General features: G+C 39.3%; 2 protein-coding genes across 28 annotated transcripts in view; one reads left to right on the top strand and one right to left on the bottom strand.

Annotated features, from left to right (window-relative positions):
- Nucleotides 1-23,958, bottom strand: part of PTPRM (protein tyrosine phosphatase receptor type M) — a 401,413-nt gene that overhangs the window by 271,536 nt on the left and 105,919 nt on the right. For all 27 annotated transcript variants that reach the window (XM_083450038.1, XM_083450022.1, XM_083450011.1 and 24 more), the window contains exon 2: nucleotides 20,518-20,640. In XM_083450038.1, coding sequence (XP_083306164.1) covers nucleotides 20,518-20,640 — 123 coding nt within the window. The remainder of the gene's footprint in view (nucleotides 1-20,517; nucleotides 20,641-23,958) is intronic.
- On the top strand, nucleotides 863-15,099 carry LOC310681989 (uncharacterized protein). The gene is made up of 4 exons (XM_083450251.1): nucleotides 863-906; nucleotides 3,268-3,425; nucleotides 13,646-13,768; nucleotides 14,746-15,099. The coding sequence occupies exons 2-4, from the start codon at nucleotides 3,273-3,275 to the stop codon at nucleotides 14,824-14,826; spliced, it is 357 nt and encodes a 118-aa protein (XP_083306377.1). The 5' UTR covers nucleotides 863-906; nucleotides 3,268-3,272; the 3' UTR covers nucleotides 14,827-15,099.

The following is a 23,958-nucleotide window of genomic DNA, read 5'->3' as shown; positions in this document are numbered from 1 at the left end:
ACTCGCCATATCTCTTCTCTTTTCCCTGAGATTTGGTGCCTAGAAGCACAGTTAAATTCTAGACAAACAGTTCACAGAAACATCTGCAAACCATAGAACCGATTTTGTATGATGCAGCTCTCTGAGATCCAGCCAATGAGAGGGTAGAGCCTGAGTTGCAGCCTAGCTGTATTCCAAATAGGGAAAAGGGCTCCACACCCAATAGTGGATCACATAATAGTGGAGCCCCTTTTAAAAAGAATATTTGGACTCAATGTGACTGCATACTAACTCTTGCCCTTAGCATACATATACATCACACACTCATCATACTTACTGACCATTTAGCTGGGAAGAGAGCAAAGCAGACAGAGAAAATGTAAGAGGCTATCATCCAAACCAGGGGTATGCAACCTAAGGCCTGGGGGCCAGATGCGGCCCAATTGCCTTCTCAATCTGGCTTGCAGAGGGTCCGGGAATCAGTGTGTTTTTACATGAGTAGAATGTGTTATTTACAGTGCATCTCTGGGTTATTTGTGGGGCCTGCCTGGTGTTTTTACACAAGCAGAATGTGTGCTTTTATTTAAAATGAATCTCTGGGTTATTTGTGGGGCATAGGAATTCGTTCATTCCCCCCCAAAAAAGAAATATATAGTCTGGCCCCCCACAAGGTCTGAGGGACAGTGGACCAGCCCCCTGCTAAAAAGGTTGCTGAGCCCTGATAAACCCTATATTCCAACCTCTCTCTAGCACTATAGCAGAGAAGGTGTTGGACTGAGAAGACAGGCTTTTGAATTTCAAGGTTCTGGAGGAGGGTGCGTAAATTGGGCCATGGAGGACTGGCAAGCAATCAACAAAATGTGGCAAATCAGATCCAGCCTATACACCATGAGTTTGCCACCTCTGCTCTAACCTATCAAACCTCAGGTAACATAAAAATATATGCAGCTGCTAATGCGACACAAGACCCCTTTAAAAAGGTCATTATTCCTTAATTTGTTAGACAGAAAATAAACATTTTACTGGCCAGGATCCACACTATCCCCACATCTAGAGGCTGTGCAAGAAGATGGTAATGTATATGTTGTTTCATTTGTACAAAACATGTAATTTTGGCTGGTGGGAAAACAACTGTCTTAAATATTTGAAAGGGGGAAAGATTGTGTCAAAACCTACAGAATTAATCCAAGGTTAAAAGTTATTTGTAAAAACAAACGAAGAAACACAAACAGGCTATACTGAAGCTTCAGATAATGTGTGTTGATAAATACATATAATATTGTTGCACTATCTTGGTGTAATGGGAAGGGTCATAGCACAGTAGTACATACTTTGCATGCAGAATATTCCAAGTTCTATTCTTGGCATCTCTAGGCATGAGTAGGAAAGATTCCTTTCTGGAAGAAACCACTGACAGTCAATGTGGGCAAGACAGAGCTAGATGGGCTAATAGTCCTATTTTTGACTCCAACCGCACCTTTTCGGAGGGCAGGCTTATGCTCACGCATAATAAATAAATAATGCAGTACTATTTATTACCAGATGGAGTTTCTTTTGCTATTATAACAAAAAATCAAATGACTTGAAATGTTACTACTAGTTATAAGCAACACAATCCCGTGTAGGTCAAATTAAATAGGGCTGCCATACGTCTGGAAATCAGCAAAATCTGGACGTATGACAACCCATGTTGTCAGTGCTGTTTTCGCCGACCTTCACTAAAAGTAGCTCAGAAATGTCATTTTTTTGCTCAACAGCTTCGCCCCCCCCCCCCATTAAAAAATCACTGTTTGAAATGTGGCAACCTTAAATTAAATTAATGCTCCTAGGAAATTTCATTTAGGATTGCTGCCTTAAGAACAATATGCACGAAACTACACATCTTATCTAAATGTGTGGTTTCTTGCAGTGGGAAAAATCTGTTTAAAGTAGTCTGAAATGTTGATCACAGGCACAGTGCATAAATCTGAATGAGGGAAATCGGATTTTAACATTAAGAGAAAGGAATTCTATAAAGCTAACTACCTCATCCTTGACGCAGCAACTTTTGACCTGCTCTGTGGGAATTCTCTTGTATAACAAATGTATATACTCACACTGCTAAGTTGCTTCTGGAAACTGCTCGCTGCAGGTAAATGACTGCCAGAGAAGATCTCATTTTCACTGCAGAGCTTACAACTTGTCTCACTTTGTGTGTGTGTGTGTGTGTGTGTGTGTGTGTGTGTTAAAGAACATGCTGAATAACAAATATACAGGAAGACTGGTCTCATACTGAATATGCTGATGCTTAATAAAAGACTTTACAGGACAAGCGTACTTCATGGTTAGCATACGCTACAGATGAGGAAATACACAAAATACACCCCACCCAATCCACAAACCCTTGCACTCAGCAAGTAGCACTCATAATGCAGGGTGCAATGCTCTCTGCTAGCAGGAATGTAGTATACAAGGTATATATGCATCCGCTGCATCCCACACAAAACGGGGAATTAATGCCCCTGGAGCTGATCCCTACAACTATGTTCACATGAAGTTGTTCTGCTATTTTTGAACATTTGGCAATACTTTGTAGGCAACATGTCAAAAATGCTATATCGTGAGCACAAACTGTTTATGAAGCATTTTATCCTCCACCCCTGATCCCAAAAGGAATAAAGCTTAAAAAATCAATTACAGCACTGAAAAGCAATGAAGAACATAAAAAATGTACACTCTGTAACTAGTCCACCACCTTTAATAATATCTTATTTGATTTTCCTTCTGTAGTTAACTGCAAATAAGTCCCGTATTTGTAAAAGCACCATTATACAAGGCTATATGTATAGCAAGTTCTTCACACCCCACATTCCTACTCTGAAATGTGCCAATTGATTTAATTGTTTTGTTTTACACAGATTCCTCTCTGTAGCTATTCCAGGAAATGTTTTGAAATATTAAAGTACAGTGGTACCTCGGGTTAAGAACTTAATTCGTTCTGGAGGTCAGTTCTTAACCTGAAACTGTTCTTAACCTGAAGCACTACTTCAGCTAATGGGATCTCCTGCTGCTGCTGCACCACTGCTGAACAATTTCTGTTCTTATTCTGAAGCAAAGTTCTTAACCCAAGGTAATATTTCTGGGTTAGCGGAGTCTGTAACCTGAAGTGTATTTAACCCAAGGTACCACTGTACAAGTTCAAATTAAATACTTAAAATCATTTTTCCATGTAAGAGGGTTATGTGGAAATGCTATTGAAACACATTAAAATGTGTATGTGCTCATTTAAAAAAATCAATTTATCCCTAGAGATTATGGATGAGTGGAACCAATCCATCACCCCTGTGTCCAGTTCATTTTGGATATTCTTCGTGTGCCTCCCAAACAAGATCGTCCAGAGGGTGGCAACACAAGAATGGGCCTTTTCTGCAGTGGCTCCCTGTTTGTGGAATGATCCTCCCAGGAAGGTTTGGCTGGTGCTTTCATTATATACCTTGAGGCGACAGGTGAAAACGTTCCTCTTTGATCAGGCCTGATTAACATCACATACCCCTTTCAAATGTGTTTGTGGGAGGGAGTGGGGTAAGGGCCTTATTGGTTTGGGTCCCCTCCCCCTTTCTTCTTGTTTTTATTACACATTTTGTAGTTTTTATATGACATCTCTATGTTGTCAACTGCCCTAACAGGTACGGATGAAGGGTGGTATACATATTTAAGAATAAATTGAAAATAAGATAAAATAAAATAAGGACTTCCACCAGGCACCTGAAATTAACCCTTTTAAACAACTGATCCGTTCCATTCTGGTGAGATATCTAGGCCTCCCTGGGAGTGATGGCACCTAGAGGCCTGCTTATGGCAAATGCCACCCCTTCCTAACTTACCAAAGTGGAGAGGCAGCAAGGAGGACATTCAGTGGGGTTTCCTTTTTCCTCTGAATGTTGCCACATCTGCATAGCAGGACACACAGATGGCTGAAACCATGGAAAAGGAGTTCATAGTGTCTCCAGATACTGCTGTGCATGTGTCTTTAACGTACTATAATATCTAAAGACAATGGGGAACATTTCCCACGATTCCCAGCATTAGTACACTGTGAGCATGAACAACAACGTTAAAGGCATGAGGCCCTACTGACCTGTTTCCTGGAAACTATCTAAGCTATCTTCTCCCACAAACACTTTGGTAAGTTTGGCTAATAAATGCCCTTATTCAGAAATATGCATGTAGAGTTGGGCTGCCTACACTGTGCGCATCTCATTGATTAGTCAGCATAATCAGATCTGAAAGTTTATCTAAGTCTCACTGTGCAGGAGAGGAGGTAATTATCACTTAATCTTGTCAGTATGACCATCTGCTCAGTGCTATACTGTGGTTTCAGCCCAATCACTCAAACAGCACAGCCTCACATCATAGATGGCATACCCAGCCATAAGAATCACCCACACAGCCCCTATTGGCTCATGTTGTTCCTCAGCCTGACAAAGGTTTGCGCCTGGGAGCAGGGGTTCTTGTTGTGCCCCACCAGCTTCCTGTGACAGAACCAGGGGAGGAGGATCACATGAGGCTCAAGTAGAGTGCGTGAAAACTAACAAACTCCCTGTTATTACAATCTGAGATCATGTCCCAGTTGGAGAGGCTACAGATCAAGGATCACCAATCTTTTTAGGCCAGTGGGACCATTTGGATTTTTGAGTGAATTGGTGTGGCCTCTGGTCATTTCTTTCTTCCCTCCCCTAGATAAACCTGCTGAAGAAAAAAAGGCAATTTTTTGCAAACAGATGCAGGAAAGTATCATTAGGACCTCAGGGTAGAAGTTAAATAGTTTATACTAAAGTGTTCTGTATATAAAAGAAAGTCAGTCAAGCAAGCAGGACTCCTGAAGGGTGGCAACACCAGTAAAAAAGTGGGAAAAGAGAGCAATGGTGGATGAGGGGAGGGGAGGTGTGTCAGAAGGAGAAGGGATTCATATTGCTTTACATATATGCATTAGAAATTTTGGGTTAATGTAACAGCTGTATATGTAACACCATTTTTGTTTTTAAAAAATGCTGTTTAAGTTGTCTGTTGTTGCTTTAGTTTTCTGTATACCACTTAGACTTATATTTTATATTATACCACTTAGACTTATATTTTATATTAAGTAGTATAAAAAGGTAAAGGGACCCCTGACCATTAGGTCCAGTTGTGACCAACTCTGGGGTTGCTGCACTCATCTCGCTTTATTGGCCAGAAATAGTCTAAATAAAACAAGATTAAACTGCAATAGTAGTTCAGATATCTGTGAAAATCAGAAAAAACATAGTAGAGTTATCTCCATCCACCCCTCTCCCTCTCGCTCTTCATCTGAGTTTTGTTAGAACGCTAAACATAAACTTCAATAAGCTCAAAAAGTAAGGTAATTTAATGAAAGAAAAACAGTTTTATTAAGTCCTTATTACTTTCACTTCATTATCTGTTCAATTGGTGGATTATCTAATATCATTAATTTTAACACAGATCAGAGACAATGAATACTGGATTAGTCTTTTAAATGTACGGCATCACCTCATCTTTTGCTAATTCTCTGTCACTTTGCAATATATTTTAGTAATAAAATTCTCAGAGATCATACCCAGAAACAGAAAAAGCAATGGCTGGAAAATGTCAATGATAGGCAACCTTATATTAATATTGTTTAATACTTCTATGGAATTATTTTGCTCATACATAGTAATTAAATTTCAGATGAGAAGGAAGCTGTTAACAATTCCTCCTTTTTTCATACTTTCTTTTTGGATGGGAAAAATAGGAAGCAAAACAAGTTGCTGGCACAATTCAATTTTATAGCAGTGTCTCCATTTCATTCTGCCAATCAACTCTTCATCTGGATTTACTCCGGTATGCATTAGCAATGAGCAAATATAAAAGTCGGTTTCTCAGGTGTCACTCCAAACTGGAAGGCAATTCTGTCTGACCACTAGGAGGCAGGTAATAGCAAAGAACTTCCTTGAAGGCACTCCTTAGGATGTCACATAGCCCACCTCTTCAGAAACTTTCTTGTCTAAGCAGGAGATGGAAGTGCTTTTATGAGATATATGTGGTTTTTAAAAGAGCTGCTTTGAAGAAAAGGAACTGGAATTTTTTTTCTAACTAAAGAAGGACCACCTTCTCAGAGTCAAAGTGAAGAAGACATCACTGTCTCACACAACCCTCATTAATTTGGTAAATCAGAGTTGGTTAGGTAGGAAAATTTCCCTGTGCTAAGTCTGTAGAAAGGAGACAGTCATCCAAAGTTCCTCCATTCATTTGTTTAACCCCTTTAAAATCCCTCTAAAGTGGTTTTAGTGGTTTGGCATCTAAAAGAAAAGTCCTATTATCATGATTAGATACTTGGAGTGGTATTCCATTACTTATTTGCACTAGCACAATGAGACCACCTCCCTCCCCCAAAAAATATCTGTCTTGGAGAGCGGAGGGAAATGCCAGAAAAGATTTAGAGGACATGAGAAAGGGAAGGAGCAGAACGTTCTGCTGCTCAAGGAGAAATCCTTGCACCAATAGAACATTCTTCTTAAAGCTATGTTGAGTGCAACCCTTTGTTTTCTGCGGAGCAATACTACCATAAGATGTTATGTGTCTGGGAGTTACAACAACCTTATGAGATGACTGCACATTTGGACATCCTAGTCTGCTGCTTAGAATGGAATCTGTGTCTTGGAATAGGGAAAGGATCATTCTTGTTATTGAGGTGTCAGTGTTTTATATTTTAATTATTGCTTGAATTCAAATAGTCTGTTTTCAGCTAGTTACTTTATTTGGAACCAGAAGGAAGGGTGATTCAAAGGAGAACCTTACGTAAAATTCCTCTTGATGCCAGAGAAGATTATGGTGGTGATCTGTATCCAGAAGAATTTTATGTTCCTCTTGCCAAGGACCAATCACTACCTTGTAGAGTTTGGGCTCACTGCAAGGTTCCATAAGCTCTGCAGAACTCTCTTTCTTGTCCCCATAATTTTATTATTTTAAAATTTTGTAAATTGTACCTTCACACAAATATGGATTCCACAGTGGTATATATAAAAATTCCAAATGTTAACACAATATTAAAACAGACACTATCAAAACACAATAAAACATCAGAGGCAAGAAACTGACTGCCCACAATAATCTACAGTACAAATTCAAGCTTTCAATTGAGGGGACAAAATGCATTGTCAAGACGCACTGCTGTTTGCTCTGCAGTCATCTTTGACAGCACACTTGCATTCTAACTATGATACAAAATGGTCTAGATTGTGTGGCATGGCTGTGGTATGTATGGCTTCAATTTGAAGGCCTTTTGGCCTCTTCCAGATCCATGATTCTATAATTGCCACGACTGACTCACAGCTGCTAGGCAGAAATTTATACCTGTGGTGATGTTTCATCTCATCTCTAACTATTGTTTTTCAGATCTTTTACAAAAAGAAGTTTTGAAGAAACCCTTAGTTCATTTACACACTGTGCCCTGCTTAAAAAAGTTATTTTTAAAAGTTATTCATCTTCAAAAAAGTTATTTAATACAGAGATGCATAGTTATCACTAAGGAAAGAAAATTTCCTTTGAATTCAAGCACTCTTTTCATGCATCACTCACATGTAGGGTAATCATAAGATACTACGGGGAGCATGCATGGCTGTGCTGCTGGCACTGAACATGGTGCCCTCAACTGGTCCTATCCCTCTGATGTTTATGTACCCCACATGGACATGTGTAAATAAACATCTGCTTAAGCTGCTTACAAAGAGACACCTATTTGCAGACTTGGTGCTTAACGTGTGAATAGCAATGGGGCAAGACCAGTGAGAAATGGAACACTGTAGGTGCAGTCTTGCTTCCTGTTGTATCCATGATTGCTGAGAATATGAATATGAGTTAAAAGGGCTAGAGAAAAAGGGAAATTGATGTCACTCAGGTGACAGGTTCCTTCTCCCCGTAATGAACTAGACAACACTGAACTCCTTATAGAATGAACAATGACAATACCAGATGCATGTGACCTAAAGCATGATACATAACAGTCATTATAACTGAAGCCTAGTTGATGCCCAATAACAGAAGTCCATAATTAAGGTCAGCATGTCATTAAAGACACAAACTATGTGATGGTGATAAGACTTGTATTGTAAATGCACAACTGTCCTACTTACATCTAAAGCTAGGTGTGAGAGTGGTCACGTGGGTGAAAACCGCTGAACACCAATACAGAGAAAGCTCTCACCCCTGCAGCCCGTCCCCTTAAATCCCTTCTTCCTTAACCAGGCCCTGATACAGGAAGTAGGGCTAATACATTCTGAGAGATGTCAGTGTGGGAACAGTTTTGTATGACAGAGAGATATTATGACAATACTTTTCCAATAAAGAATAGCATACATATTACAGTTGCCAATAAAATTGTTAAAATAACTAATATAGCCGTATTATAACGATACAGCACTACACAAGTCCGCTCTTCAAATACTGTGTCATCTCATACACTTTACATTTAAAAGATACAATGGTACCTTGGTAGTTGAATGGCTTAGTTGTCGAACAAATTGGCTACTGAACGTCGCAAACCCAGAAGTTAATGTTCCGGTTTGCAAACGTTCTTTGGAAGCTGAACGTCCGATGCAGCTTCCGTGGCTTCTGATTGCCGCTTTCGGAAGCCACACCTTGGTTTTCGAACTGTTCCCGGAGTCAAACAGACTCCTGGAACTGATTAAATTCGAGAACCAAGGTACCACTGTTTGTGAAAGTGTCAAGGTAAAAGGACGGGACTACCATACGTTCTAAGTGCCCCAATTTAAGTGGGACAAGCATGCTTTCTTTGAAGGTGCCCCAGACTCTGCCTTCATCCTGGGCTGCCCCAATTTCACGTCGCCTGTGGAGGGGAACTTATGGACTACTAGCTTTTAAAATAATATCATACCTCCTGGCACATCTTCCTTTATTTAGAAGCAAATATTCTGATTTATACACCTGCTAAGCCACAGTGCTTAGCTTTTAAGATAGTCTATTATTCTCATTAATTTCCAAGGGAATCAGCTTGCTTGAATCTCAGCATTGTATCTTAACTGATTTGTGGACTATGTGGTCAGCTTCTCAAAATTAGAAGGAATGCTGAGTAGAGGAGCTCATAGAGGGAAGAGAGAAAATTAAAAGATTAATCTTTTCACTACTCATTATCATTGTTTACAGCTTTCCATTTATCTCTGTTCAGGTGATAAATAGACTGATCTGTTGCACTTTTGTTATACTCAATTTCTCTGGATAAATAAGCCTTAGTACTTCTTGTATTTGATTGTTTCCTTCAGAGACAAGGCTAGCCAATTTTGCTTGGAATACTTAAATTCTAGAGGAGGAGCTGTTTTTCTGACTGCGCAATCATGCATATTTCAAATTTTGATAGGCTTCTCAAGGGTCCCCATCTTTCTGTTGTGTTTTTTAAACATTGCTTCAACGTTAATACGGTTTAAGTATTCATTGTTTGTACCTGCTAGCAAGCAAACTCAAACTTTAATCATCATCATCATCACAATAACAATAATAATGATCACAATTCTCAGCAAGAGTAATCTAGTAAATTGAGTGAGATACTTTATATTTCTCAAGAAAGGATTAAGCGTACCTTTACTGGCGATTCTTTATGGGGTGACTCTTCCACTGGTATCTGTCACATTTTATTTAGCCTTACTTTTATTTTGTCTAGGCTAATATTTGTGAGTTTTCCGTATTTACTGCCATGTTGACCTCAGCAGAAATTGTAAACGTGGGATTGTAGTCAACTTTTACCCATAGTAGACCCATTAAAATTAATGGCCATGACTAACTTAGGTCTATTAACTTTAGTGGGTCTACTCTGAGTAAAAGTTATTTGACTACAAGAGGAGACAACTGTGGAAATCTTCTGGATAGGATGGCCATTTATTTATTTATTTATTTATTTATTTAATACATTAATAGATAATTTGAGATTGAGAACGAAGGTTAGTTCTTATTTGTACAGGGCTTATTTTTGTCTACACATTTTAAATGGGCCTCAACCATCAGAAAAATAATTGTTTTATCGGTTTGGAACAGCAAACAGCCAGAAGTCAGCAGTAAAGCACTTGAGATCACTGTACCTTGAGTCCCACCCTCCGTCCCTCACACACAAACACACACACACAGTGCTACAGACGCTTATAGCACACTAATGAGAGCACTGGTACAAAGGAAGTGAAACTCTTTTACAAGCCCACTGAAATCCACAGTTCCATGAAGTCTTTGTTGGCAACAATCACAAAGGATCTTGGAAGTCATATAAAACAAAAGTTACCAATGCCAACATACTTAAAAGCACTAAACCAGTCAGTTGCTCCATCTTTTCAAAGAGTCAAATCCTTATTGGTGATCCATATACTCATATGGAAACAGAAGCAGGAGGACGAATACTTGCATCTTGCTTTATTCAGACACTACAGCCAACAAATGTTTTTCTAACCAGAAATTACCTCCATTTATTTTATCTAGACATATTTATGAAAGATGAAGCTATTTTTTATATATAAAAAAGAAAACAAGCAGTAAGTGTTTCATATTAATGTACAATACTGTAATACATTAGCAATTTTCCATTAGTGCAAGTACATCTATAACAACTCAGCAAGAAAGATATACACTCTCATGGCTCTTTCATTTAAAGACAGAATTACAGGAAAATAAATAATAACTATTTGTTCTGCAATGCAAGAACATCAAGGCACCACTGGGTATCAAACAACCTCAGGGAAAGAAATATACATATCACTGGATATATCCTGGAAGGAATTTATAAAACTTATTTGAATAACATGCCCAATAATATGAACTCCAGAGAATTATTACATGCCTGTGTAATTTAAATATATATTGTGGGTAGCACAGAACCTTTAAATATTATTAATATGTGTATTATTTAATATAATTCACTTTGATATGCAGATTCCATTAAATACTGCCAGAACAATGCAAGATCTCAAAATGAAACTAGAAAGATACTGATACTTTGTCAACAACTCATATGCTGAAGACTCTAAACAGCCAATGTTTGCCTGTACTTTTGCAGCTTCATCTTCTATTGTCTTCCGATTTGCTTGCTTTGTTCCTTACCAGCTTGTTGAAAATTTCATTTCATTCATAATTTTATTTGTATGCCACTTTTCCATACGCAAAAAATATGCTTAAAGCAGCTTAAAACAAAGAAAACAGGAATCTATTTCAAAACCAAACACTACAAAAACAATTCCATAACAACATAATAAAACAACAGCACAACAGCAAATATAAAAACATACAAAAACAAAATTTCAGTACTATAAGCAAGATTACGTGAATGACATCCAACAGCAAAAATAACAGCCTGACAGCTTCACCTTGGTTCAAGAAACACTTCTCCCCTGGTGTTCCTCACCTACTGAAGCTTCCAAAAGCAAAGAGTGGGGTGGTTGGAAGTGCCATCTCGGTGTGTGCGTGTGTGTGCGTTTGGGCACACACTGTGGGTGCTCAGCCGGGCGACCCAGTGAGTCATGAGTGTGACGTCGCACAGAGCAACATAGGCACAATCTCCACAAGGGTTAAGCCCAGTTGCTGCCACAGTGCCAACAGAGGCAAGGCAGCCAGCAGTGGTGGGCGGAAGCCAAGCAGCTTGCAAGCAATGTGATATCACCCACAATCTGGGGCTCCAATTCAGCAGTAAAGATTGGGTTTCCCAGGGTAAAGTGGTGGGACAAGCGGAAATCTGGATGAGCCCCAAGCTCAAAAAACAAGGAGCAGAGAGACATATATAATCATTATCAAAAATGTCCATCTGCCTACTTGTAGAAGTGGTACATTAAAAACTGTACGACTATCGGAAAGCTGTTTCTTACGTACATTATTATTAACCAGCACATAAAATGTTCAGAAAACAACTATGGGTAGTATTCCGCTAAATTTTACTCTAAGTGAACCCACTTAAATTAATGAACATGACTAAGTTTGAGGGCCTACTCGGTAGTGGCACCTGTCCTGTGGAGCTCCCTCCCAGCAGATATCAAGGCAATAAACAACTATTTTACTTTTAAAAGACAACTGACGGTGGACCTGTTTAGGGAAGTTTTTAATGTCTGACGCTGTATTGTTTTTAATATTCGGTTGGAAGTCGCCCAGAGTGGCTGGGGAAACCCAGCCAGGTGGGCAGGGTATAAATTATTATTATTATTATTATTATTATTATTATTATTATTATTCACCAGCAATCGTGTAAATATGCTGAAGTCAAGTCAGCATCCCAATGGCAAGTTTCCCCCCGCTCTCCAGACAGGCTGCAAGGCTTGGGATGTGTTGGTATCTACCGTATTTTTCGCTCTATAAGACACACCAGACCATAAGACGCACTTAGTTTTTGGAAGAGGAAAACATGAAAAAAAATATTCTGAATCCCAGAAGCCAGGACAGCAAGCGGGATCACTGCGCAGCAATCCCGCTGGCTGTCCTGGCTTATGGGACAGCCCCACGCAGCCTCTCCCAAGTAAGGGGAGCCTTCATCCCCCTGACCGGGAGAGGCTGCATGCGGCTAAGGCTCCCCCAAGAGCCGCACACACGCTCCACACGGCTCTTTAAAGGGAGCGCTGAGCAGAGCCTCCTGCCTGCATTCACTCCGTAAGATGCACACACATTTCCCCTTACTTTTTAGGAGGGGAAAAGTGCATCTTATAGAGCAAAAAATACGGTAAATCCCCACTATCACTCACAGCCACCACATATTCTATTGCATTTTCATGCAAACTACAGGCAATAATCATGTGTTCAATCCACATTATGATGGCCATATTAAATTTTATTGCATTCACTTAGAGACTATGTTAGTAATGCATGCAGAAATGGGTTTTCAAGGTCTACCAGTAAAAGCAGTGGGGTGGGGTAGCAAAACCTAATAATAGTTTTCTAGCATTTTAATCAACAGCTTGATTTAAGGGCTCAGCTTATGAAACAGCTTTCCCTATGAAGTGTGGCTGACCCCTTCCCTCACTATTTTTCACACGTTATTGAAAAACTTTTAATACCAGACAGCTTTTATTTTTTGAAGGCGGCAATGTTTTTATGCATCTTCAACTGCTGACCCAGGGGTTTTTTGTTTTTGTTTTGCAGTTAATGTTATATGTGTTAAAGACTCCCCTGAGTTTTACACTAGAAGGGTGAGATATGACTATTTTAACTAATAAGAGCCAACTGAAAAATTAGAAGCCCCATGAGGAAACTGCCCCAAATCTCCTTTGCATGGTAGAGCTCCTTATGGGGGATTTAACATATGAAAGCTGCTTTAAATGTTTTAACATAAACACATGGAAGTGTTCCCCACATTAGAAACTGTGCAGAAAGTCTCTACATGCCAACCCAGTGATGGCAGCTTTCAGATGGTCATCAGACTGCAGGCAGTGATCACCATTTCCCCAGCATCTACAGAAGTCCAGTGAATCAGTGGTGGTTGGATAATGCCTTTGCAATTTATATTAAATGTGAATTGTGGCCAAGGACATATTAAAATAAGTTTGTAGTTAAATTTCAACTATACTAGCCCCAACTTTACACCCATTATGCAACATTCAAAGACTTCTGATCAAAGCTGTTAAATGTAGTATAATACTTCACACTAATGAATTGCTTTGTTTATGTCTCCAATAAGATTACATCAAGATGCTTTCACTTAGATATCTTACAAGCAACAATGAGATTTTTCAGTGCCTTTGAGAACATCTACACTTTTGAAATGCCACACAAAGGAATGCACCGAACAAAAGAAAAAATGGTAATTATACTTTAAATTATTATGCTACAACTAAAATGCCTTGCATAACATCCTCGTTATAGACAAGGGTTAACAGCAGAAAAGGGGCAAAACTCTCTCTACAGCGGTACTGGTTGCATTTAGTTAAGACCATTGCAAAAAGTTTGTAGGCACAGTCCTATCATTGAATTACATTCTCTGGATGAGGAGAGGACTCCAAATAAACTTGTTGCACCAGCAGGATGCAGAGATACACTATCATAACTGATTTATGCAAAGGAATGTGATTAAAAACCTATATTCAATGAAAGATCAGTCCCACTCCAAACACTGGTATAATGTTCCACATATAAAAGTTGTGTTTCACTACTGAAGTCAGTAGGAGTCCAAATTACTGCCCCGGTCATAATGGGAGGTGGCATTCAAACCAGCTTTACAGCCAGTCATAGCAAGCTAGTAGTAATACATAAGATCCAGAAGAATCAGTGCTCAGAATGAAGTAGTCAACTGGACATCTAGAAAGGAAGCTAGACTGTAAACATGAAGGCAATGGTCTAAGGCTTATTAGGCAGATTAAGAGGTGCTGCTGTTGCGAAGGATGCTTGGCCCTTAAAAACTATGACTAAACAATCAGAAGGAATAAACATGAAACTTTTAAAAATCTTTGCTTCTGAAAAGATTTGGTCTCTTCTAACAGGAGCAACTTGCAGCAAGAAGTAAAGGAACAGAAACAAAACAAATGATGCCTTGTGCCTTTAACAGCTATGTGTCTGGCACAAATTAAACAAGCCAAGCCTTTTTAGTATGGAAATACAATTATGGGAAAGTTTCACCAGTTGACATTGTGTCAAACATCTGATAACTTGTGTGCAACGTATAACTTATATTGGGACTCCCCACATTCTGAATGCTAGGGGGAAATGCCAAAGTTGATTTTTTTTATAAACTAAAAAGTTCATTTTGATAAACTTGAATTGAACTGCCTCCTTTTTAAACAGAAATTTCCAAGCACTGTAAAGAACACACATCTGATATATCTGCTGTACACACACTACCCGCTAAAGCATCCGAAAGCATAAGCAACAGCTCCAATCTCCTGGGATACTGCTGGTGTGATAAGCCAGCCAACTGCATGAACTGAGGAGGGGCAGGAGAGCGGAACAAGGTCAAAGATGAAAATAACAAGCAACTACTGAGAACTTGGGGCAGTGCGGCAGAATGGGATGACGGAGAAGAGCAAAACTAAGTTCGTGGGTGAGATGAGGTGAAACTGGGGACTCCGTGGCTCTCAGCTCATTCTCTTAACCATCACTATGTACACTAGCTTTTGAATAAACTTTTAAATAATTGAATCACTTCATTTATTCATTGGGGGGAGTCCAAACAGCTTGCTTAAAAAAAGTTGTGGCTCAGCAGAAGTTTTTAAAACCTCTTGCAGTTACACCCAATTATTAGTCTGCATTTTCTTGGATGAGCATTCATACAGCCATAAATATTAATAACTGAACTTTCTTAAAGCTTGTCTTCAGCTGTTCCATCATATTAACAGCAAACAAGATGGTATGTTTTAATATTACTTAGCCATCTGAATAAAAGACTAAACACCTTTTGGGGATTTGACAGATCATTTACTAAAATACAATGAGCCCTCAACTTACGGAACCCAGTTGTCACAAAATTGTGAGCAAGCTTTAAAGTAATAATGGCTGTTTCTTGCATGACGAATCTAATACTGTCAAAATCATATTTGCCTATTTTTTTCTTGAATTATCAAGGAAGCTAAAGTTAGGAAAACAATTATCTCTACATAGATGAGCTGTCAGAAACAAACTGAAGGAATTCTATAATTTTACTTGTACCATCAGGTTCGATAGTTCAGTGCTGTAACCCCAGATGCTCTGCAAATAGAGCAAACCAGATACCACTACAGTCTTCTAGCAAAACCCTTTGATACTTGAGAATTCACAACCCCCACGTATGGAGATATAATTTGATGAGTGTTTCTGCAAGTACCTGAGACCAGTCGATTTCAAAGGATGCACACATTTCGTCAACTGGAGCTCTCTGGAGGCTGCTGGTGAATCTTAGTTTGCATATATTATTAGCATAATACATTTGTTTTTCCGCAATATATGGACAGGGTGTGTTGATGAGCAACATGAAACTTCAGGGGTTTTTTCCCATTCAAGAATGGTGCTTGCATTCCAGTTTTCTCTTCCCTGCTATGCTTTCTGGTGCCTTTAAGGGGCAAAAAGGCAGCTCTTCTGTCATTCTACTGTCCTGGGATACTTCATTAATTTTGGGATGCTGTACCTACACAGCTTCTTGCCTTGTTATCCTTCAGTCATGCAGCTTGCAGAGGGGTGGGGCACAGATCCTTGAGGGCTAGGATGGAAGCATTATTATTCTCACAAGGCCACGACCTTCTTCTGCAGATTGGAACATTAGCTACCTTCTCTGACATAAATGTGATGCTTGGCACAGGGGGGGAATTAAATTCTATCTGTCCCTTCAGTGACAGCAATTTCTAATTTATTCTGCCTTCACAAAATAGAGAACATATACAGAATTATAATCAACCTTTTTTTAAACCAAAGAGTAAAAACACATTTTGATTTTTGAAATTCGGAGCTCTTCCATAGTTTGCTTCTCACTGTGACTTTAGCTTCAAGTTGGAAGCAAAAGAAAGCGGCAGTTGAGGGAACTGGACCTGGAAAATCTAATAAACTTTCAACCTAATTCCTATAACACAAAGTGGGGAAGTTTGGGGAAGTCCATTCACACAAAAGGGTTCACCAGGAAAATAGTCCTTAATATTTTCAATACTTAGTACTGTTTCATGACAAGTAATGCAGACTTATCCCAACCCCACTGCCTGATCATTAGTAATTCTTATCAAGTCCTGCCCAGTGGTCCAATGCAACCTATCCTGCGTGCAGAGTACCCAGTATGCTGATCATGAGATTATAAAAAACTTGTAAAGTATTTTATGAAATAAGTACATGTTCCCGTAACTGATGCCTCATATCCTAGAGAAGGAAAATATGGTTTCGGTATGCTTCAGAAAGGCCACAGCTGATAACATCATTATAAGAACTGTGAATAACTAATGATGTTGGAAAGTAGAGAAGCAGTTAAATACACGTGGGAGTGGGAACTAAGAGTTAATACTGAACTGCAAAGAAACTAACTTGTAACTAAATTGTAAAAAAAAAAAAAAGTGCTGCAAAATTCAGAATGGTGCAACATACGTTAAATAGCTAAGCTTTGATTTGCACATGATTCCAAAAAGTACAGATCAATACAGTTCATACGGGAATTGGAAAAGAATGCATTCCTCAAGCATCTCTATATGACAATATAGATTCTTCACACAGAATGCAGCAAATTAAATCATTTATCCATTTGCTAAATTAATTTACCTGGTTTTCAATTGATACCTTTGTCACTTAGTATGTGCCACATTACAAAGGTTCATATGTTTGCTGAGACAAACCATCTTTTTAATTTACTTTTTGCTTTTGTTATTGCTGTGTGGAGTGTTTTTTTGGAGGGGAGCTACATTTAGCTGAAATGAGGACATTAGATATGAATGTTAGTTGCATAATCTTTAACAGGGTCTCAGGAGTATATCCACCAGCATTAATTGTGTTAGCTAAATAGAAACTGAAGATTGAGATACAGGATTCATCTGAATATCAGTTTTTGGGGTTGAGGGCAAAACAGCACAGATCTGGTTGACCAGTTGCCAACTCTGGTAATATAGTTTAAAATAAAATATTATCTGATCCAGCAGGGATCTACTTCTATGCTTCTTCAAACTTGGCCAGACAAGTCCAGATATTACAAAGCTTGTTTGTTGCTACGGGTCAGGAGTTTCTCTAAGTTCTGTCCTGTAGCCTAGTTTGGAGCCTGCACAGCTGCCTGAAGCCTTATTGTCATTGTTTTGGAGCTCTTCTCCAAAGTAGATTCTCCAAGAGGTGAAATGTTAATGATACAACTTGGTTAAAGTTGCCATCTCTTAGCCACTATAATACAGTCACTTCTATTTCTGGAAAAGAGATATCAATCAAAGCAAGTATGTTGTGTTTGAGCTAGGGGTATGCTAAATATTTGGACAGATCCAGAACCAAAGCGAGACAGCTTAAGACAGATTATGGGCTTGTTTGAATCAAGGCAGGATGCCCAAAGCACCCTGAACCAAAGCAGAGACCATCAAAGCACCTCAAACCATAAGAGAGTTGGATTTTTTTAATTAAAAAGATGCTGCGATTTGTCTGCAAAAACTGAAACATTTCCTTCCAAGATTGCTATATAACCACAGTGAGGAGAGGTGTGGAGGAAATCTCTTTTGTATAGGACAGGTCTAGCTTCTAATGAGAAATATTTATTTTATCGGGGTCTCCAATCACACACTTTTGGGGAAGTGATGCTAAAGTAATCACCTTCTTCTTGTCTGTTCTATTCTCTCCTCTTTACTTGCTCTATACAGGTGGTGTTTGCTTGGGAAAAGCTGGATATTCAAGTTCTTTTATCTTTGTGTCACTACTCCTATCCACTCATCATTTACTTCCTGTGGATTCTGATGCCAACTGAGTAGAACACAAGGCTGTAGTTTCTGCCTAAGAAATAATAAAGTTATAGATGGCTCTTTTTGGGGAAGGGAGGATAAAATTTTAAATGTGTCCAAACCAAAAACCCTTAACAAGTTTGTCTCTGATTTGGAAAATTTTATCCACTCAGAAGGAAATTTCATTCATTTCTGTTGAAAAGAAAAAAGCTAGCTGTCAGGGGTTCAGGAGCAGAGGCACAGGAAAGGGAGGAAATAGAGAGCGAGGGGGAGGAGTCGGAAGGAAATGTTAGCGATGACAGCGGTCCGAGGTCTCTGAGTCTTTCCAGCGAATCGGAAGATTCACAGAAAGGGGCTCCCATGGTCAGGGCAAGGGGGGTGCCTAGGGGGACACCCCAGGAAGAAGGGGCCAGAGGGGACTCAGAGAGCAGCAGTTGGAAATCAGGACCAGCGTCCACACCAGAGTGCAGTAGGGGGGAGGAGTCCCAGGCATCGGGATCAGGCGGCGCACTGCCAGCGGGAGGACATGAGTCAGGATTGGCCACGCCTCCATCGGGGAGCGAGGAAACGGTCGAGAGGAAGGTTGAAGGCTGGGCGCGCGCGCCAAGTTCAAATGTACAGGAGGGCGGCACAGTTGGCAGCCCGGATAGGGAGCCAGGTCCCAAAGCCCGCCGAAAAGAGCGGGAGGAGTCAGGGGGGTAAACGTCAGCGTCAGAAGAATCCAGGAAGGAAGGGACCCCGGGGGGTAGCAGAACCCAGAGGAGAAAGGAGAGACGGAAGAGGTGGAGTAAGGCTAGAATCTTAAACTGGTGTACAGGGGGCGGAGATTCAGATGGAGCTTCGCCGATCTAACCCTAGACGTAGAGCTGGGGCGCTGCGGATTGAAAATGGAAACTGTACTTCAATAAAGACTTTTGTACATTACTACCGGCTAGCGTTGGTCCTCTGTGAGCTGGGACCTGGAGCCAGCTCTGACACTAGCATTTTTTAGTTTTCATTTTTCTGAATCAAAATTTGGACCCCAAGCTGAACCAGATAGCCTTTGAACTGCTTCAGTTCAAATAATTATTTTTTCAAAGGATCTCAAACTTTATATTTGATCCACACACCTAATTTGAACTGTGGTGCTTCTTTATATATTTTTTGTGAGCAGCAAGGAATAAGGTGATAGTTCTGAACAACTGAAAGATATAATGTGCTCTTCTTTCAACCACTTCTAAATGCTATTTGATGTTCTTACTCATTTCTTGTTTTACAAAGAATTTGTCAGATATGTGCAATTAAGACCACCTACTCACTCCAACAAACCTTATGTGATTTTGAAAGAGAATTGTGTCTGCATTCTTATCTATTCCACTCTGCTTTGCCTACACATAAATAAATATCTAGACATCAACCTGTTGTAATTATATCTTTTCAACTTTTACAAATCTTAAAGAGTTAAGGGGGAAAAAACATTTCTATTTTGGACTGAAGAGAAAGCTATTTGTTTTTCAGTGTGCCTGAAAACATCCCATTAGTAATAAAATGGATATCCTTTTGTAACCCCAACAAGAGACTTCAAGGGCTGACAAGCTAAGGTTTGGTTGCAACATCAAAACCAGAAGGTGACACTGGTAGGTAGTTGCCATAAAATATCAGACAATATTTAGAATTCACAACCACATTAAGATATGAAAAGGTAAGCAGACAGGGAAGTAGCTGGGGTAGCCAACCCTGCCCTATATCATGGTTAACCCATGGGCCCGAGCAACCAGTATGCTGACAGAAGTGGCCTCCACACCCTAGCAGCTTTATCTGCCAATGTGAATATAAAGTGCTCTGCCTGATTTTTAGAAAGTTATCTTTAAAGAGAAGACTTGGGGTAGAATTCAACGTAGCACTAAGTGAACCTTCCATCAGCTGAATACTTTAGGCTTGCACAATGGAATGTTCTTCCTTGTACACCATCTAAGGGTTCAAGGATTCTCCTAACCTTCTGGATTTGGAGAGGGTACAAAAGACACAGGCAGGGAGAGGAGAGCAAGCGGAAATTCTTTTGCTGACAGGATGTGGTAACGAAATATCACCACCAGTGCTTTATCTCCCTATCTTTGCCATATTTGATGTGCCCACATATTTCATAAGCAATAGTAGAAAGAGATACTGCAAGTGATAACACATACAATATATGAAAGAAATAATTTTAACTGAAAACTACCTGTTGGCAACCATGGATCTGATGAGGGCTTTACCAATGTGTTCACTTGATCCCAGTTAAGGTCATCATCATCAGACTGGCTATATCCACATGATGCAAAAGGTTCATCGAATGAACAGCCACCTGTTAAAAAGAAAAGAAATAAAATAACTTGAATGCATTCTTTGACTCCTGCATTTTCCATTTTAATTCCCTGCTTGCAAATTTGTTACTACCTTGAACATCACAATAGAACAAGTTCCCCCCAATGAACCCAGCATAAACTTGTTTCCAAAATATCATTAATTTTAATTACAAATAAGTCAGTGGTTGCTAGCGTCAGATATGAACGATATCAGCATATCATATGCCTTTGCTTTTATAAGGCAGCTTATTATCCTGGAATTCTTAAAACTCATTTCTATCATATGGACAGGCCCACTCCAGTAACCAGAGTAGGAATTTACGGATGTTAAATCCCTGCAATCCCCAGAATGCAGATAGTCACTGTATGAGCCAGACATCCACAGTGAGGGAATAGGGGCAGGAGGGAACTTGGGATCTGGCAGAAAAGGATTATTTTCTTATTATGACGGAGATGTGCTTGACACATATGTGTCAATGTCTGCCGTCTATGCACTGCAATCATGTAGTTTGTCAGAAGGATCTATAATCAACATCAGAAACTAAGTTCACACTCAGTGTTGAGTTATTTGCTGCTTTTAGTATGGTACCAATGCACTATAATACTCCACCTATAGCCATTACACATGCTAGTTCAAATACTCAAGCAAGTTCAACAATTGGTTTGTGTAACCCTGAGGTGAAATTAGTTTACACATTTTCTACAATGAATCACACTTTCTTTTTCTACTTAAATGTAGATGGAACATCCAATGTCTTGCTGGCATATAAAGTCACCCTACCCGTATGCAACTCCCAATAACTGGTTTTGTCTTCAGTTTCTATCTTGTTATTCTATAAATTTAATCTAGAACTTCGGTTCGAAAATTCTTTGGTTCACAATAACTGGTTCACAATACCAGCAAGTGTTAATTAATAAATTATAAGAATAACATTTTCACAAATTATAGTGTTGATGTGATCAGAAAAGGTTTCCCAACCATGCTAGTGTTTGGTTTAACTGGTATACTGCACTCTTCAGGAAGGCTATCCCCACTTGTCAGGCTTCAAAAAAACAAAAACCTTTCCCAAACCTAAGTCCTGGTGGAGGTGGATAGTGTGTGCATACATGTCAAGAGGTGTGTGTGGTGGATGCATGTTTGTAATGTGTGTGCTGCGCACAACAGTTTCCCCAGTTTGCAAGTATGCCAACTGGCCAAAAGAGGTTGGTGGTTTCACTGCTATATACTGCTTTATGCTAAAAAATAATGAAATGGGAATAAAATACTACTAAGAGCTATGACTAAGAAAAGGAACAGGAATGGCTAGTTGAACTATACTTGCACATTAATACTCTTAATGTGAGATATGAGAAACGACTCATCTGGGAAGCAAACATTAATCATTAATTTTTTCAACATTCATCCAAACACTTTCTTCTTCACTTAAATACCACCATCTGTTTTCCTTTATAATAAACCTCACAAACATATTGCATATGCCCCGGTGGAAGACAGATAGGTCATTTTCACACAGTTATAAATTGTGTTGTAAGGAAGAGTCTTGTTTATTTTCTCTGAATGTTTCAAGGGAAATTAGCAGTCCTGGACACTGCATCTTTCTTGAACACTCTTGACTGTACCCACCTCAATTAAAAATCACACTGTAATAGTAAGCTCATTAAAGAACTCATGGTTCTTACTCAATATTTCACCTCGACAACAAAATATAATTTGTCTCAGATAGGAAGAATGAGATAACTTTTGAAATCAAGGAAATCTCCTCAACAGCTTATAGTTTACTATTATTTTGTGTCTGGGAATTTTAGAATATGAAAGAAAAGCTAGTTCAATAAAACTAAAAATATGTATTTTTAATGGATGGATCAGTGAAATTACATCCCTTGTGCTAAACCACAGAAAATATATCAAGAATGAACTCTGGAAAAACCCTATGGTTGCCATATCTAGGAAATATAGGTACCACTTATTTCATTGACTATTTATCTGTAACAACCTGGTGCTAACTATGCAGGCTTTGATGTGCACACACTGTGTGTAGAAGGGCAAGAGCACAGTTCTGTTACGTCCTGTGGAAGCCTCCATACAAGGGGTTTATAGCTACAAGAGGAAACATGATATCCCAACATAATACAACAATATATGACTACCTAATTCAGATAGGGTAACAGTAAATCAAGCAAAGGATAGTGCATTGGAGAACAGCAGCAACCAGTCTATTCACCCTTCCTTTGGTTCTCCCACTTCCTTATGCCACTCCCATATGCTACATTTAATTAAGGGTTGTGATAAAACTGAGCACTGGTAAACAAGGAAATCAACTGAAATCAGGTGCAAAATTGCTCGGGTTGAGAGAGAGCGAGCAGGTGTGTCATGCCATTTTTAAAGATGGCAACACAACCTTTTTAAAAAGATGTTATGCCTTTAATCACCCTCCTGTGTCCAGTGAGACACCCAGACATTGCTGTATCCCAGATATTTCTCCCCACATGTTCAGGGGCATTTTAGACTGGTTCTTCTATTGTTGAGCTTTCATCAATCGTACTGCAGTCAGTAAGAAGTCTATTACTTCTCTGTGGTGCAAGGTGGAGCCCAAGCCTATATCTAAAGATAGTAGGACTAAGGAAGGATTTTGAGAAATAGGTTGGATTGTAAATGTGGATATAATGGAAAATACTCTATTCCAACTCTATTCCAACATGGGGGCATTCAAGTTGTTCTATTTTAATAAATGTAACCACCATTCCATTTCTCATCTCATGAGTTTTCTTTGTGGGTACGTGAGTAAGGTCAACTGAACAGGTGCTTCTTACACGACCATCACCCCTGATCTTCACCAGGTGCTGAAAATATGGGAAGGAGCAATGCTACTGGCCACACCTATGTTATTCAGGCATGTAAGCAGTATAGCAGCACATTGAAGTATGCCAGTGCAATATCTTAAGTGCATGTCTGATATAATGGATTCATGCTCCTTATTGACTGAATGACGGCTCAAGTGGTTTGAAAGAGCTGGGACTTAAGAAAGTTTCTTTTAACTGTACAGTGAGGCATAAAAATCCTTAACTTTTTGCAATTATGATTGGAGGAAGAGGCGCAGCATTCAAACTAGTACCATTGAAGGATTTTAAGTGTCACATCCATGTCAAACAAACTAATCTCCAAACAACATACCATTATATATAAAACACAGAAAACAAAAACAAAATAAAGGCATAATTGAGCATAATAAAATCAGAACATAACAGAGCGCATCAAGAATACATGCAGACAAAGAACATACTCATATTGAATGGTTTCAGTTTGTAAAAGAAAGGAA

Source organism: Podarcis tiliguerta (assembly GCF_965153285.1).
Source record: "Podarcis tiliguerta genome assembly, chromosome: 7".
Taxonomy (NCBI): Eukaryota; Metazoa; Chordata; class Lepidosauria; order Squamata; family Lacertidae; genus Podarcis; species Podarcis tiliguerta.
The sequence above is the reverse complement of the archived record's forward strand: the minus strand, read 5'-3'. Positions and strand labels throughout refer to the sequence as shown.